Genomic DNA, 18,545 nt, shown 5'->3' with positions numbered 1-18,545 from the left:
CTTTGGTACCCCGTTGGCCCCCGTCTAGAACCGCCCCTGGGCTGCAGGTCTATGTCTGGTACATAAATAACCACTGAACAATGAATTCATCAAATATATAAACATTTCAAAATAAAACACACGGAAAGCACCAACATGTCTTTTAAAGTAGGAAATACATGTGTTTACTGTTAATCTAATGTCTGATTTGTTCTTTAAATGACCACTTATTATTTTGGCTGATTAAATAAGCAAATAATCAAACCAATATAGTCTGCCAAAAGCACAGCAAGAAACTGAATCAATAATAAAATGTTATGTACCAAATCAGGCGACGAGGCTGATACGGTATATAGTATGTTTGGTTTACCTTGTCTTTGTAAATCAAACATGTCATTTTATTTTATAACTTTTAATGAGGAAAGAAACGGCAGCGATGAGCAGCAGTTGTTAATCATAAGGACTGTCAGCCTCGGTGTAACCGTGGATTTGCAGCGAACACTTTTTACAAGGTAAGAAGATCGGCGTTCATAAACATTATAAGTGTGTATAATTACAAATACACCAAATATTGTTTTATTGGTAACCATGGAGACATGTATGAAGAAAACTGGTTAGCATGTCGTGTTTTGTAACACAAACAGGTAGATTGTTCTGTGTTTGAGCATTTTTGTTCCAGATTTGTGGTGCATAGAAGAAGTTCTGACTCACGATTGAATTATATAAACTTTGATTTTCTAGTAGCAAAGTCATTCTTTAGTTAATTTTTTATGTGTGATACTAGAAAATAAAATAGAATAAAATATCTCCTTCTTTCTTGCAGATACCTGAAGATTTGGGGTTAAACTAACTGGTAAATACAAAAGTTCATGTAACTTCTCTTCACTGCAAAAACCACATTTTAGCAAGAATTTTGTCTAGTTTCTAGTGTAATGTTTTAAGTCAATAATTTCTTAATATAAGAAGTTATATTAATAAATTGTAAATCATTTCTTAATGATTATGGGAAAATGTCTCACTGAAAATGAAATAATCTGCCTATAAACTATCAATTCAACATTAAGGAATTATTGATTTAAAACAAACAAGCTCCCATATTTTGCTGAAAAGTTACTTGCAAGTAAATTTTGTCTTATTTCAAACGTATTAAGACATTTTCACTAGAAACTGGACAAAGATAAGTTTTTTTAAGATTTTTTTTTTTGTAATGTTGACAGAAAGTGTAGATCTAGTCGAAGAAAAGTAGGCCCATAGTATGATTATGCCACCTCTGTATTTCACTTTGGAGCAACAAGTAGATTCTCATTTATTAAAGACACATCCTGTGGTTGTTGAACAGATGTTGTTCAGTTGATATATTTGTAAAACATAACCGAAAACACTCGTTTTTAATTACAAAAATCTTTTTATTTGGTCCATCGGAACCTGAGATTGAAAATTAAACATACAGATTTATACAGCTGTTCATAATCCAACCCACTCCCCCCTCCCAAAAAAAGAAATAAATCACTAAAATATATATATCACATTCGTCAGCATTTGTTTTTTTTTCATATCAGGTTATTTTTCTGTTCAGTTCTACTATCATACTGTAAAGTTTTTACAAGTTTAAAAGGATCAGCTCATTTTTTTCTCATTATTTTCAAATATGTCAAGTTTTGTAATTTTGCAGTCTGTACAATTTACAAGGAGGAAAAAAATGAGGAGAAAAAAGGCATTAAGTTGGCTGGACCGACCACTTCTTTTCACCAGCAGGGGGCGCCTCCAACACAACTCAACAGAAGATGACGGAAATAGAAAAGAGGACATAAAAGAAGAGTGAATCTGATGACATTAAAAGTTTGAGGTGCCTCGTCTTTGCAGTGTTTGTTCATTTCTTTTCAATCTAAAGCAAACTTCATCCCAACTCTCCATCATTCATGAGCTCAGCTAATCACTGGTGTGAATAAATTACAGTAAGCTCACAGCTGCACAACTATGGCCACACAAACAGTCCCTAACACGACAGACAGAAAGATGAAAGACAGGGGAAAAAACCCGAAACCACGAAGAAGACAACAAACTCGTCTTCATCTCAGTAAATATGTTAGGGATTTAAAGTTTGAGCGCCCAATAGTACAACTAATCACTAATTATGAACGCATCAGGGAATTTGCTCAAAAGCTTTCAAGTGTTTCCTCCATTACACAAAGTAATTATAAGACAAAAACTTAATTAAAAAAGTCCGCCATTCTTCTCTTTGACTTTAGTACCGCATTCATCTGTCCCGTTTCTCTGATGAAGCTGCTGTGTTGCCACGGCGACGGGGACGCAATCAGGAGGAGTGATGGCTTTGACTGCAGATGTGAGAATACAGCAGAAATGAAAACAGCTCTGGGTTTGGGGTTTTTTTTTTTTGGCGTCTCCAAACATTGTGTTGCTGACTTCCTGTCGGAGAAGATGCCTGAGAAGTCCCTGACCTCCTGAAATAAACCCAGCAGTTCCGTTAGAGCGCCCCCTAGTAGCAGGTGGAGCTCCTTAGTGCTCTAAAGCTACACTAAAACTTAAAGTGACATGTTGACAAACAATGGATAAAAGCTGACCTTCACCTTGAGTGCAACATGATGTTAAAACGAGACGTTACCTGGCAAACAAGAAGTTTATAAGCAAAGATATAAATGGTTCTCTTAAAGGGATAGTCCAGGATTATCCACCTGCAGACATAATTCATGGCTTTTTTATTTAGCATAAACATCTGAGGCTAACGAAGACCAAAGCAGACTTCTACTATATCACACACCCAAATCCAGAACCTCATAGCATTTTAAGATGGTGTGATGATGCACATCTGCAACCTTTCGTTGCAATCATTGTCGCATCTGCAACGATTTACACAGGAAATGGAAGCTGGAGGCAGTGCGTCACCAACAATCTTCCTGAGTGAAACAGGGTGGGAATTAGAGATGCAAATCTTTTATTGCTAGCAATTTCATGTGATTCCAATTTTAGGGTCACGATTCGATTCAGAATCAATTTTTAATTCAGAAACCAATTTTTCTATTCTAGAGGTTCTGTTTAAGTTTTGTGACTGATGAGGAAAATACAGTGTAAACACATTTATGTAAAACTATTTTAAAAGGTTCCATACTGTATCAAATTTCATCAGTAATTACCAGCTTTTAGCTTAGCTGCTTGGCTTTTTCTTAAATAAAAAACAGCAAATATTCAAACTATAATTTTACACAAATTTAAGCAGATTAAAATCGCATTTTGAGTCCATTCAGAATTTTCAGGACTAGGAATTACAATTCCCTAGAGAATCACTTTTTTCTGCACCTCTAGTGGGAATGAAAATAGATTGTTCACAACCAGATGGTAATGCCACTGGAACTAGTACTTTTTTAATCAATCATAAAGCATTACTGACTTAAACCAAGCTGCTTTATCTTGTTGAAAATGTCCTTTTAAGTTAGTTTTGTCGTATTGTACTAAGATATTTGCACTAGAAACTAGACAAAAATACTTGGTGAGATTTGATGTTTTTGCAGTGCAAAGATTCAACAATAAATTTTGATCTTTTCTAGATGTTAAAGCTATTTGATTTATTTGCTTCACTTTTTGTTCTTAGAATGAGTTTCACACAGGAAGACTATTGGTGACGCACCACCTCCAACAACGATTTCCTGTGCAAATAATTATAGGGTTCTGTGCAGTAATGAGGATTTAAAGGTGTAAAAAACAACTTTTATGATGCGTTTTTGAAAACCGGGAGAGGTTTATAATGGCAGACGTCCATTTTGGTTTTAGCCATCAGATTTACCATACAGATCCAGGAAAACATCAAGAGATATCTAAAAAAAAACACTTTAAAAACTCTGAACTATTCCTTTCAGGAAGAAAATCCATCAGAAAGGAGGTGTGTGTTGTCTAATCCAAGCAGAGATTTTCTTCCTGATTCAGTATTTTTAAAAAGACGGAAGGTACCAGAGTCACAGCAGAGAAAAAAGATGGACACTAAATCCAGCTTTCTGACAGCCTGCTACAAAACACTTACATGATGACAGAAACAAAGTTTGGTCCTGAGCTACTCTGAGTGGGAACAGACTGCACTGGGTGAGTAATGGCTTCATCTGCAACCTTAATGGAAAAGGTGGTGAAGGTCAGACTACAAAACAAGTAAGACTAAATATAAAATAAACGTTAATTACGCTGTAAACCCAGCTGGTTTGGCTCATAATGTACCACACTGAGGACTGGTGAGCATCCTGTTGAGGACGACGTGTGGAGGAAGTGAGTAACTGAGTGTGGGCGGGGCCATGGCTCAGTAGTTAAGCTAGAACTAGTTTCCCATGGTGTCTCGGTCTGGATCCTGTCGAGGCCCATTCCCCTCTTCTCATCCCGAAATGGCACTTCCACATGGCTAAAAAAAAATAAATCTGGAGATCCAATAAACGCTCTGTAGACTTCACATTCATACGCACTTCCAAAACCAGAAAACTCGCCTTCCTCTGCAACTCATGGCTCCCCACAGCTCTTTTCTACCATTGCTTGATTTTTTTCAGTGGTCAGACAGGTTGTTGAGTTAAAGTCTATGGGTGGGGGGTGAAGAGGGCAGGGGTCATAGAGGCCTGGGTCTGTGCAGCCCATCAATGTCAGGGGTGAGGTGGGGGCTGTGGGTGGCCTTGGTGGGAGTCCAGTCGCCCAGGGAGGCCTGCGCCGCCTTTCGGTGGGCGAGGCGATGGGTGATGGAGAAGCCTGCATTTCCCTCCAACTGGGAGAGTACCACCAGCACCTGCCTGCAGGGGGAGACAGAGAACAGAGCTTTCAATCTGAGCTTCATACAGGTACATGAAATATAATGGAGCTCTGATTAACTTTCTGTGATAAGATGAGAGTGTGAGTTAAAGTAGAGCTGGACAATGTGGTCATTTAAGAAGATAAAAAAAGGAATAAAAAAAGAGTTTTTGTTTATCAGTGTATGGGACAGATTTATGGAATGGGTTAAACGAGGAGCTCAAACAAAGAACAAATATAAAACAGCTTTAAAAAACTGTTTAAAAAGGAGCTTATTGGGAAATATGTTGGATAGGATGGGTGCCTCAAAGACCAAAAATGCTATTGCTGGTGATTAAACTGCATAAATAATTGTACCTTTAAGGTGAGGTTTAAACTAGAATGGCTAGAGTTAGTCCACTTTGACGTATACCTATATCGGCTTCGATAGTCCAACTGGCCTGAAGGATTTTCTCTAGCAGGTGCTTTTGTTCTGTAAATAGGGCCATTACCTTATCAGTACCCTGGTAATGGCCTCAACGCATCTCACAGTTGCACAATAGACTTAGACTTCGACTTCGACTTAGACTGACTTTGTTGTCATTTTCAATGCACAGGGTGTATAAAGAACGAAATTTCGTTGCATACGGCTCAGGACAATGTTTGAGGTTCCAATGTATTAGCTGTTTTCAACAGGCGCTTTTGTTCCGTAAATAAGGCCATTACTGGCGCACCCAAGCACAATGAAATCATTATAACCTAGCTATAACATAGCTTTATTTCAAAGAGAAACATTACTAATTTCTTTTAGAAAAACCTTTGCACATTTCTTGAAACAGATTGTATGTTTTGCAAACTCTATGTACATTTGGCAAAATGACCTGGATAATGCAGCACAACATCATGGATCAGCTGCAAAAGGTCACATCTCTCCAAAAACACTTCATGTATGCTTCAAAACTAAACTGAAGAGCACTACCTACAGGAGACCTGATCTCCTGCAGGTATCATAGATACCCACCCCCAACATGGACTATTCACATTCCCACCTTCTGGCCCGACGGTCAACGACCACATTTACAATTGAAGAAGGGATGCTAATTTGAGCCATCAGAGTCGTCAGGGTGGACTCCGGCCTTTTGGCCCTGCTGAGCCGATATGGGAAGGACTCGAAAACTGTATCATCCTAGTTTAAGTGTCATTCAATGTGGGAATAATTTAAGAGTTTATTTGGTGTGGGGAGATTTAAATGTTTGTTGGTTCCGAGTATGAGAGGGACAGGAAATCATAATCTCGTATCTTCTACCTTCTCCTTTTCGCACGATAATTTGTTTTATCCCCCCCCACCCGTTTTTACTTTTTGTAGGTTTGAAATAAACGAGTAAATAAATAAACATATCACAAGCATTTCATATTTATCTATATCAATAATTGCTAGAGCTGAAACAATTAATTGTGATTAATCGGTTTTTAAAATAATCAACCCCTCGGCAGGAGTGGCTAATTAATCAGCAATGACTCGACAAATAAAAACTTAAAGAAGGGAAACGATTAATTGTTTATTGAAATAATTGTTAAACTAATTTAGTAATTGATTAATTGTTAACTGGAGCACACAAACTCAAATCTACTTAAGAAGGATGTTCCACATTATTAAACAGGCCACAGGTTTCAAGCAACATGGGAAAGAGAAAGAATCTCTGCTGACCAAAATCATCAGATAGTGTAGTGCCGTATGACAAGTTATGAAAACATCAGATATTTAACGAAAACTGCAGCGTTATCGTCGTACTGTGAAGAGATTTGTGGCTGATTCAGAACAAAGATGGTTTGTACAGATAAAGGCAGAATGAGGAAAGTTTCTGTTTGACACATTCATGGAATTCAGAGAGCAGCTGTTAAAATGTCCTTAAAGCAGCAAACAGTTATTAGAAGCTGCTGGAGCCTCAAGGTGGAGGATCCTCCAGAGGCTTGCGGTGCAGGAACCTACTATTGGGCCCCTAACCAGAGCTCACAAGCAGAACCGGTGGCAGTGGGCCCAGCTGGACATGAAGATTAATTTTCACTGATGACTGCTGTGCAACCCTGGATGGTCCAGATGGACGCAGTAGTGGATTGGTGGTGGATGGCCAGATTTCAATAACTTTATTTATTTGTTAATAATAACCTTTATTTAAATAATAAAAATAGTTAAAGAAAAAAACACAACATAATAATTTAATTACACATATAAATAACTCAGTGAGCCATTAGGAATAATAAAATTCATTACATTGACACAATTCCAAAAATCGTGTTAAGGTAAATCACTTTCTGGCTCAAATTAAATGATTAAATGCAAAATAGGAAGAAGCTTACAAAAATACATTCCCCTAAGTTTTCTGGAATTAAGCAAATCAAAATAATTTTGGCAATTGTAACTGACTTAAAACAAGTTTAGTCTGATTTAACTTCAGACAGCGAAAAAAAACCATGTAGGGTTACGTTAGATTTAGACTTTATGACAAAAATGTGGAGTTTGAACATTAAGCACTTTCAAGAAATTCAAACAGAAATCAAAGATTTTCCAAACTTTGAAAACGCCAAATTAAAATTGTTTCAAGACAAAACAACTGGAAATAAAATAATCCAGTCTTTGCAAAATTGAACAGTTTTTAAATATATCCAGTGTTTAATTTGCATTAATGTGGACTGGGGCATGTCTGTACAGCTGAAGGAGACGCTAAATGCTGGCGAACCTAATAATGTGAAACCTGAACGCATTAACAGCTGAATCCAGCCAGAGGAAGATTATGAAGAGCAGAGCTGTAACCCCACGGGGCCAACATGTTTATACAAGCACTGCTGCAACATTTGTTCTACTTACTCCTTACATAATGGGTATAAACACCATACATATTCCTGTTAAACTGTCAGTTTAACAGGAAGTCAGTGAATCTGAAGTCAGTTCAGATTCAAAAATCCTTTATTTGTTCCAGGGGGAAAATAAATCAAGTCAAAGTCAAAGTTTATTTATATAGCACAATTACAACAGCCTCAACAGACCAAAGTGTCTCACAACAAACACAACATCACAGGTGAATAAATGATAAAATAGAAAATAAAATTAAGTTTAATAAAAATAAGACAAATATAAAATGGGCAGAGATACCAAGAGCTAATAGTAGGAATAAAAACCAAACAATATTGAATTTTAGCTGTTGTAATGCATATTGTTCAAGTATCTTTAACATCCTTCAGCTTAAGCAACAGCTTACAAAGAAGTTGCAAATGTAGTTGTTGACTCTCTTAAAGTATATTTAAGTAATTATTTCTTCATACATTTATTAAGTATTTATCAATTGATTTATCTGCATATTTATATTCTTTTTACTCTATAACCTATAGAGGAAATGAATATGTAGTGAGGTATGTGTGATAAAAATTGAAGTTTGATTAATAATTGTAAACTTTTCCAACTTTATTGTGAAATGTATGCTGTGTAATTAAAATGACCGACAGGACTGCATAATAACATAACGTGAAACATGTTGTTACAAGTGAAATAATCTGCTTTTATCAATTTAAAGGTATCATTGCCTTTAAACAAACTCCTGTATCTTACTGAAAAGTTACTTGTAAGCAGAGTTGGGCAGAAGACGCAAAAATTATACTTCAACAAGAGTCGCACTAATTAGTCTACTCACTTACTGAGTAACTTATCAAATTGTCAATTATTTCATATTTTAAAAATTACATTTTCAGATGGACCTAAATGTAAAGTTAAGTGGAAATTTTGGTATTTTATGGACCAAAATGTCAAAAAGAAAATTATTCCAATCAACAAACGTCATTTCTGCATTTGTCTTCAATATGGCGTAACCAGGACTACAAACATCAACCTACTTTTACTCAAACACGAAGTAATCAGTCACAAAAAAAAATCAGAAACTGTGAGCCTGTCTTATGGCAACGCAATCGTGCAAAACCTTTATGTTTTGCATCTACCGTAATTTAAAATTTGACTTCAGTTTATTATTAATAAAATAAAGCAAAAATCACAAAAAGTTGATTTTCAATGAGTCTTTTTTAGAACCTCAGGTGCTTTCAACTGAACAATTTTGTCAAGGACACCACTGGATTAGGTACAAATGTAGTTACTAAAGCTTATACAGTATATGGGCAGAAATAAAAACTTGTGTGTGTAACAGATTAATGTTTTCCTGGAATTATGGCAGGAAAACCATTTGATTCTCAGGCCTTAGACCCTTTGGAGAGGCATGTACCCATTTGTCCTATTTTTGCCTTTCGTCCTCATCTTTAATAAAAACGTGTATGTGTGTGTGTGTACCTGTGTAAAGGTGGAACGCTGTCGATGGTCTTGAGGCTGCCGCGCGTGGAAACCACATTGAAGCTGTCAGTGCAGTCACAGGAAACGTGGAGGTAGTACTTGGGATGGCGGTTCTCCACAACCACGATAAGCCCCGCCCATCCATGGGTCAGGTAGTAGCAGGTCATGCCCTCACGACCCTGAGGATGCATCGCACGCTAGGTTAGGTAGAGGCTCAAGAAAGAGTTTGTCACTGATGCAAGATGGGCTTCAAAATTTAGTGTTTCAAAGAGAATTTTTAATCAAACGTCAGTGAAATTCTTCATATTAATGTGCTTAAAAAAAGACCTTGGATTTTTACATTGCAGATAATCTACTTTTTAAGTGAATTATACATCTTAAAAAACTGATCAAATAGTGTTCAACTGTGCAGCTGCCATATCTAATCAGATTACTCATTAACAGTATTTCTCTTCCAAGAAATAGTCTCTGTAACAAAAGAACTTTGTTCTTCACAAAAAACATCCTGAATTATTCATGGCAGGCTAAGAACTCGTATCTTTATACGATGTTAAAACGCTGCTGCTCAGGTAGTGGCTACAGAGTGCTGCTGGGAACTGAACCTGGGTTGTTTTTTTAAAAGAAAAACAGTTCAGAAGTGTTGAGAAGCTTAAAGCATCTTAAAAAAACCACGCCATTCAAAACAGATTTGTTCACGAGAGAAAGAAGAAGTTTTTGTGTTAGAGTGCCCTTTAAAATCACAAAAAAATAACCTGATACATAGGAAGGAGGGATGGAAAAAAGGAAACAAAGTGAGGAACATGTTCTTACAAATTTATCCAATCTTCTATGGATTAAAATTTCCAAATAACTATTTGCATGAATCAGGAGAACTTGTCTTCATGTTTAAACTCATCCAACAAGTTTAGCGACACTTTTGAGAGAGAAATGTCCCTAACAGTAATTCAGTCAAGCTTGCAAAACATATAGGAGCAGAAACTGATAACATCTCGCTAACACAATGTTTATGTTTTTACATATACATAAACTCATTTAAATTAAAGATCCAACACTTTTTAAAAACCCATGGTTTGAATTTACTGAAGCAACAAACCAGAGGAGACATAATGCTAAATAAATTAATTTCAGTGAAGGTCAAATTAAAACCGAAATGGAGGACAGAGAAGGTCAAAGCTTCTCCAGCCAGATAAAGACAGAAATGTTCTCTTTATTTGGGTCGGCGAGGTGAATCTCACCTCGTGTCGTTCTCCTTTGTTCTCTGTGAGCAGGATGATGGCGTCGGCCAGTGTGGTGGGTGTGGCCTCCACCTGCTCCACCATCACCTGGCGGGAGCTGTAGATGGCCAGAATGTAGCCAGGAAAGTCGTGGCTGGGCCGGCGGGCCGCCCCACTGGTGGGACTGGAGACTGTGGACATGGACAGAACAATGCGCCGCGGTTACGGCTTCATCGGGACGGACAGACAACAGAAACCAAACCAGAGAGAGAGAGCTGTTCTCTAGGTTCATTAGGAAATGTTAAAGTTCAACATGAGGTCAGAAGGAAGGAAGAAATGAGGAAAGAAAGGAAGGACAACCTTGTATACAAGACAAAAAGGTAGGAAGTAAGGAAGTAAAGAAGGATTGCAATGCTGCGATTTCTTAAGTGTAATAAGATATCTACACTTAAAACTGGATAAAAATTAAGATTTTGTGTTTTTGCAGTGTTCATGATTCATTATATTTGTTGTTTCTGTTTCGTTTATTTATTTTGGATAACTGAAATGTCTTCCAGTTCCAGTGTTAAATGTTCATCAGAATTTAAAGCTCACTGAAAGAATTTGTCCTTGGTTGACCAATATTATCGTTTATCGTGATAGCTTCCAGGACGATTTGCAGAATTTGATATTGTGACAGGAAGTCTTACTGGGCGTGGGCGGAGCTCCCGTCCCGCTCACGTTCATCTGCCAGTGGTTGAAGGCGCAGCAGACGACCGCGTACTCCCCCGGCTCCAGCATCACGTCACAACCCACAAACTTCTTGACGGCCCGCTTGCTGTGGGCCAACAGACGGCCCAGGGTCAGCTTGTTGCCGCTGCCGAACGAAGCGCGGAACACCATGATGCAGAGGTCCAGCAGGTGGCTGTCGGCCGTGTCCGAGCGCCTGGAGACGAGGCAGCAGGGGGCGGAGTCAGACTGAGATCAGGTGAGGTGGAAGGGATGATGATGGGGGTGAGGTTACCTGCTTCCCTCCTGGAAGAGAGCGAACTCCAGGGCGGTGCGCTCCAACACGGTGAGGGCCGTGACGGTGACCGGGCCGCTGGCTTTGCTGGGGAAGCAGCCCTGGAGACGCACTTCCTGCCAGTCTGAGTGGATCTTACAGATGTCGACTGAGTCAAAGTATCTGGAGAAGACGAGAAAAACAAAAGCAAAAACGTGTTTGGAAAATTAGTAATTGACCAATGTTTCATCTTTAATCCATTAATCGTCAGAATAATCAGAATCAAACTAAAATAATTGTTAGTTGCCTTTCTAACATTCTTGTTTTTTTCCAGTCTCCTTTTAAATCTTGATATGGAGACGAAAACATCTCTGGGTTTCTCTTTCCGTTTCAGTTTTATCGCCTCCATTGGGTACTAGGATGCCAGCGCTGATCAACATCAACTGTTTCTGTCCACCTGATGCTCATCAGTGGAGCCAAATTGCTCATCAAGATGACAAGCTCTTACAGTTTCCGAGACAAACGTGTCAAAACAGACGCAGGCAGCAGGTCTGTCTGTCGGGAGGCATGTGGAGCAGAAACAAACGGGGACGACACCGTTCTCGTCTGGACCAAACACGTTTCATGTGTTTGAGAAGAAACAGCCGTGCTGAACTCAACGTGTTAAGAAGAAACAGACTCATGATTGGGGTTTTTTTCTCCCTTAAACCAGGGGTGTCTAAACTTTTTGCCAGGTGGGCCAAAATTTTAGACTCAAAAGTAGTCGTGGGCCAAAAAATAACCTAAAATCTAGCAAATAAAGTCATCCGGTATTTAGTGTAGATTAAAAACTTAAAAGGAATTTTTACAAAGTGTATCAGGGCTTTGTAGATAGAAAAAAGGAGTACATTTCTGTCAAAAACTCGGAAACTTTCTAGAAAACTTTGAAATTTTCTAAATACAATTTTCAACATTTGAAATTCAGAATTTTTTTGGCAGAAATTTACTATTTTCTTTTTTACAATGGCCCTAATATGCCGAAATATAGGAAAGAAGGAAGGAAAAAATAAGGCAAGGATGCAATCACAAAAAGAAAAAGAAGTATAGAAGACAAAAAAAAAGGAGGGAAGGCAGGACACAAAGGAGAGGAGACAAGGAAGGAAAGAGGGAAAGATGCAATGGAGGAATTGGCATTATGAAATAAGGAACAAGGAAGGAGAGGATGAAGGAAGGAAGTGAAGGACAAATTAAATAAAAGAAAGAGAATGACAGACACAAGGAAGGACAGAAGAGAGGAGGCAGATAAGGAAGGAAGGGCACGAAAAAGGAAGGAAGCAAGGAGGGACACCAATTAGACTGCCGGGAATCCTGAACTTTAGAGTTAATCAGAAACTTTAAAGAAACCTGCCAACACATGGCAGACAAACACATGGCGTTAAAGATGTCCATCAAAACATTTTGATAACTATTATTGTCCTTTAAATTCAGAAGTATGCATGAGTATGTTTTAGTTTACCACAAAATCCCAATAAAACGCACCAAATTTCAAGGTTGAAATGTGAAAAACATGAGAGTCTGAAGGGGAATAAATACTTTTTACACCTGGTGCTTTATGACAAAGAGGAACAAGATGGTCAACTTTATGGGAAGAAAAGATTCAGACTCGCATGATCAACCAGACAAAAAAACAACAAAAAAACGCAATCTGATACTTAATGTTTCATCCGACTAAAATACCGGATTAACTTCAATATGGAAAAGATTTCACAATCACTGAGAGGCATGACAAATCTAAGCCTCTGGCTGCAACCAAGGCAACCATCGAAATCATACAATAACATCCCAGTGTGTGTGTGTGTGTGTGTGTGTGTGTAATGACTTTCAGTGAACACAATGTTCTAAAAATCCACAAAAACAATGTTGCTTGGTGTGAAAACCAGCTGGGAAATGAATTGTTCAGAGATTTCTAAATGTCTGCCATCATGTCATCATAAAACAACGCTGATGTTTTTCTAATAAGAATCTGTTTGACATCAGCTGTTACGGGGCGTCAGCACTAAAGGAAGGCTGCTGCTGCTGGGAATTACTGCCTTTATGACCGCACAGTGTTTGTGTAAACACAAGAAGTGGGTTAGCGATGCGTTAGCAGTCTCACACACACACACACACACACACACACACACACACACACACACACACACACACACACACACACACACACACACACACGCACACACACACACACGCTGACTCAGCTTTTATGAAGAGAGAAAATACAGTTTGTCAGAGTGACTGTAAATACCGCAGCAATGACAGCTTACAGCACAAACCTGAATTCTGATTCAGTATCGGTTCAACAGGATGCAGTCACTCCTGGGAGCCACTAGGGGGCACCAGTAGGAGTTTCTGTATGAGGTTAACTCCAACTGGTGAGTGGCTAGGAAACAATGTGTATGTTCTGTGATAGATAGATTTATCTTTGCATCTGTCCCAGACACCTTTCTTTAGGTTAACAGATGATTTACGCTGTTTTTCAAACTAAAACTGCAAAATGTCTATATTTTACTTATGGAAAAAGTCGGTGGCTTCTACAATGGTTCTTAAAACTGGTTAAAATGATAAAAAACTAACGTATGTTTTTAAATATAGATAGAATAACAAATGTAGGTTTTAAATTATTTTTTTCCTGCAATATTTGTAATACATTTCCACAAATAATGATTGTTAATTTTTTTAACTTATTTTTTAATCCCACTGAAAAAAAAACTGTATATCTCATATTTATGTTTATTTTGAATCCTAAAAACACAAATGAAATTATGGTACTTTAAAAATCTCAACGCATAGATATTTATCCAGCATTACAAGTTGTCTATTTTTGCAATACCTCAAGTGACAGTTGAGTTTTAAATGAGTTTTGTTTGGCAGAAATGGGTCTTTAAGCTGTGAAGTTTGCTGATCCCTGACTTAGAAGTTTAAATGAAGTCACCAGGAACATTAAGTCAAAGTTAAAGTTACATTGCTGTTCAAACCGTTCCAGACAGACGAGCGATTAAAGCTAGCGGTAAACATGTCAAGGTCAGGTTTTCCATTTGTGTCATATTACAGTTGTAAAACAATGGCAGTAAAAATAAAACCTGTTCCCAAAAACAAGTTTCCTTAAGCCTCTTATGACATCACAAGAGGTCAATTTGACTAAATCTGTGCTTTTATTTCCACGTTTATTACCTTCACTCAAAGTTTTTACACTGTTCCCACAGTGAAATTCATGCATTTTCAAATATTTACAAGGTTAGTTTTCAAACTTTTCCAGATAAAAACAATACAAATGAACTCAAGAAGACAGTTTCAATTCACTATTATATTATATAATTTATTACTGTTAATAATAATGTGCTATGATAGCATTTGGCCAACAAAATTATATGTCATAAAATAATTGTGGTAATTCTAATTAGACTGATTTAACGTCAGTCTGAGAAAGAAATGTGTCTAATTTTTTTATTTGGTTTATGAAAATATCATTTCAACAATAAATAATTTCTAAATTTAGGCTTCAAATCAAATTTTATATTTCATTTTATTACAAAACTTTGCAGTTTTGATATCAAGCACATTCAAAACCTTGAAGATACCAAATTGAAAACTGAAGCATTTTTAAAGAGTTCCTTGTTTTTTGTGTGCCATTTTTAAGGTCATCAACCAAAACGCAGAAAACAGAATGAAGTTTTAAACACATGAACTAAATAAGTGGAAGCTTATACTTCACTATCCAGTTTTTTACAGTTAGTGCAAATTTAATCCTGGAAAACAATAATAACAAAATTCCCTGCAGCAGGGTGTTTTTATGTAGAGTCATTCTTACTTTATGAAGTCGGTGTACTCCATCCAGAAGACGCCCTCGCTGCTGCCATGAGCCATCAGCTCGTGCCGGAGGTGCTGAGGCCAGTCCGGCCACTCGTCCGACCAGCTGCCGTTCCAGGAGAAGCGGCCCCATGGGTTACGCAGCCGCAGCAACCTGCAAAACAACTTCATTAGCTTGCTTTCACACCTGATAGACTCGGTTTGATTATGGACTGAAGTTGCAACATTTGTTACATTTTCAGCTGCTGCGTTTGCTTTCACTCTGAAATGAGTCAAATCAACTAAACCAATTGGAAAACCTGTTCCCCTCCTCGCCTGTGGGGGTGCTACACTAAAAACCACTGAAAGAAATAACATGAAAACCGGCACAACTTCCTTCTTCACCAAATGAAAACAAATGGATTTTACCAGTCGTAGGACTTTTCTTTTGTGTTTGGTAAAAATCCAGGAGCCATTTCTCCCGCTAGCATTAAACTTGCATGTTTGCTTTGATTGCATTTACCCAGAATGCATTGTGCTATAGATCAGAGCACTTTCCAGTTCACTTGGTGCTCACATACAAATTTGAACCGCACCAGAGTTCACTTCAACCGAACCAACACCTAGGTTTGTGGGTTTTTTGGTCCACATCAGTGTTCTATTATTCACACCTCCCAAAACGAACTGGACTTTCTAGGCAAACAGACCAGCGTTGGATTAAAGCGGACTAAACAAAATTGGTCTGAATGCACCTTTAGTTCCACCGTCTCACTAAGAAACATCATAAAAACCCAAAATGGAGAATCTGAGTTGCAGCAAATGAAAATTCAATCAATTCTGAAACGTCTTTGTAATTTCCTCAATGACCTGAAACCAAAACGATTTTCTGTTCAGCCTTTTATTTTCAGAGAGTAAATTGAAGTGACCACATGTGGCACTTGAGCAGATTAAATGTGATAATTTTTGGCACTTTAAGCTTCTTTCGAGACAGAAGAGGCTTTCATTTCGTGATGAACTATCCACCAACGATCGCATTGATTAATGTGAAGTGATGTGCATCCGTTTTCAAGGGTGATCAAGTCTTTAGCTCATTTATCAACCAGTAACAAAAGAAGGATTTTCAAAGAGAAAGCAACACATTTTGCACCATTCAGTGAATAAATGGTGGAAAAACAACAGAAGGAGAAAAAAGGATGAAGACGCTGAGCGCAGTCAGAGTGGTTTTTACCTGTAACCCTGAACGTCTCGAACATCCAGAATGGAGTAGGCGTGTCTGGGCCTCAGACCCAAGGACTCATAAACGGCGTCGTCCACCTTCATGTTCCCGCCTCCACACGAAGCTCCCATTAGAAACCTAACAAATAAAAATACAAGGGAACACACATGCAGTCACATACTTTGATCTTATCTTAGCTGAATGCTAATTATTACAGGCTAAAACTGGAAAACAACAACAAAATATTGATTTTATACAACCATGATTTATTGCCCCAATGTGCTTCCATTAGAGCTGAGGTATCCAAACTGTTAAGCTAAAAGAAGTCGTGTGAAACTAAAATTTTATCTCGCTTTGAAAAATGCAAAACCAATTCTATTGTAAACACATATTTTAATAAAACCTACTAACCTGATTTCTACAGAGAAAGAATCTCTAAATCATGTTAGTTGTATTCAAGGCTAATAGAATATGATACAAGCCTTATTTTTATTAATAAATAAATGGATGCACCCAATTCTACTTTCTGTAAGAGTTACTTATTTGGTTGTTATGTGCAACCAAATTAAAATGACAACAAAAAATTGCGGTCAATAAAAGATTAATTTTGCCTGCATAATTTTTTGTTCAGTGAAAATGTTTCTTGAATTTGTTTTAAGTGTATCACCATTGAAATAAATCTTGAGCTATCCCATCCCTCCTCCCTCCTGACAACTTTACCTGAATTCACACCACATGATTTATATCACTACGTCATAAACAGCGTCTGCCTTTACACCGGAGAAAACTTAAAAACGTACAAAAGACCAGATGCTAACCAGTTTTTTACATGCTAGGCTACATGACGGTGCAGCATTGTCTCCATGGTTACCAATAGTTAGATGTACCTTTTCCATAATGCAATATTTGATATCTTTCTAATCATACTTACTTGTAAAGCATATGAACGTTAATCTTCTTACCTTGTAAAAAGTCTTTGCTGCAAATCCGTGAGTTTACCAGTCATTATTATTGACGGCTGCTATCAATCTTTCCTCACTAAAAGTTATAAAATAAAATGACATGTTTGGTTTCTATCCTTGTCTGTCTTGCAACTGACCACACAGCACTCTATGACCATTTTTAAAGTGAAATCAACTGAATAAAAGCAATATTAGGTTACAGATGTCTGTTTTTAGACTAGCTTTAAAGGATCTCATTGGTTGTTTTGACGTCCATCATGGCGGAGTGGGCGGAGTTCTGGAGAGCGTGACGTCACGTGTAAAGAGTCGATACTTTGAAGTACTTTAGAAATCTTGAAAACACTCAATTGAAAAGCATTTCTGAGGTTTTCCAGCCCCTGTAGGAACCCTGGATATTAATTAGCGTCATGAACTACTTCCTGTGCGGTCAGTAGCCCCGCCCAGCTCTTACCCAGCCTCCTTGGAGCTCAGCATCTTCGCCCAGATCAGGTCGGTGTCGATGGGTTCCTCTCGGGGATTAGTGGAGCTGACCTGGAGCATGAGGGAGTCGCAGGGCGCCCCGGTCAGAGTGGCCAGGCCCTCGATGGCGCGCCCTGCCTGCAAGGCGAAGTAGGACCCATGGAGTTTGGCTAGGGCCTTCTCGATCAGAGCCACCCAGAGCTGCTTCCTCTGAGCCTGGAGTGAAATCAGGAGGAAACAGAGTGAATGTTATCTCTATTATAGTGGAATTTTTTAATTCCAGTCAGGCAATCTGTCAATGAATGACATGTACAAAGGTTTATGAAAATGATACACAGATAAAAGGTAAAAGGTAGCACTCCCTACATACTCTGTCGCCATGGCGAAGGAATTTCCTTGTTGTGCTTGATTGTGCAAATATGGTTTCTACAAGATAACATCTTGATAAGGAATGTTGTTTACCTGCTGTGGAGATGAACAGTTTCCTCCAGCAGGTATGTTTTATGTTATTAACTACTTCCATACTGCATGACTTTTTATTTGCAGAGTCATTGCTGATTAATTAGCCGTTCCTGCTGAGGGGTCCTGGGAGCTTCGCTTGTGATAAAAGTGAAATAATGAGCTGTTTTTATCTCAGATAAACACTCTGGTTTCTGCAGGGCTCCCCCAGGTGATGCAGGGGATTTTCCAAAAAATTTCTTTAAAAATTTTTATGATGCAATCATTAAAAACAAACTTTGATTTAGCTAGAAGGTATGCTAACTATCTAAGAAATCCAGAGGTCTTCAAATTCAATACACTGTTATTCTAAGAATAATTTTATATAAAA

The 18,545-nt window shown here is 38.0% G+C and overlaps 1 protein-coding gene across 2 annotated transcripts in view; it reads right to left on the bottom strand.

Moving 5' to 3' along the window:
* Positions 1 to 4,351: 4,351 nt before the first annotated feature.
* capn15 (calpain 15) overlaps positions 4,352 to 18,545 on the bottom strand; it is a 56,286-nt gene continuing 42,092 nt past the window's right edge. For both annotated transcript variants that reach the window (XM_023341039.1, XM_023341038.1), the window contains exons 5-12: positions 17,709 to 17,932; positions 16,308 to 16,433; positions 15,102 to 15,254; positions 11,279 to 11,440; positions 10,965 to 11,200; positions 10,297 to 10,466; positions 9,062 to 9,240; positions 4,352 to 4,754 (exon numbers count right to left, since the gene is read on the bottom strand). In XM_023341039.1, coding sequence (XP_023196807.1) covers positions 4,577 to 4,754; positions 9,062 to 9,240; positions 10,297 to 10,466; positions 10,965 to 11,200; positions 11,279 to 11,440; positions 15,102 to 15,254; positions 16,308 to 16,433; positions 17,709 to 17,932 — 1,428 coding nt within the window. In that variant the 3' untranslated portion in view covers positions 4,352 to 4,576. The remainder of the gene's footprint in view (positions 4,755 to 9,061; positions 9,241 to 10,296; positions 10,467 to 10,964; positions 11,201 to 11,278; positions 11,441 to 15,101; positions 15,255 to 16,307; positions 16,434 to 17,708; positions 17,933 to 18,545) is intronic.

Source organism: Xiphophorus maculatus, chromosome 10 (assembly GCF_002775205.1).
Source record: "Xiphophorus maculatus strain JP 163 A chromosome 10, X_maculatus-5.0-male, whole genome shotgun sequence".
Classification (NCBI taxonomy): Eukaryota; Metazoa; Chordata; class Actinopteri; order Cyprinodontiformes; family Poeciliidae; genus Xiphophorus; species Xiphophorus maculatus.
The sequence above is the reverse complement of the archived record's forward strand: the minus strand, read 5'-3'. Positions and strand labels throughout refer to the sequence as shown.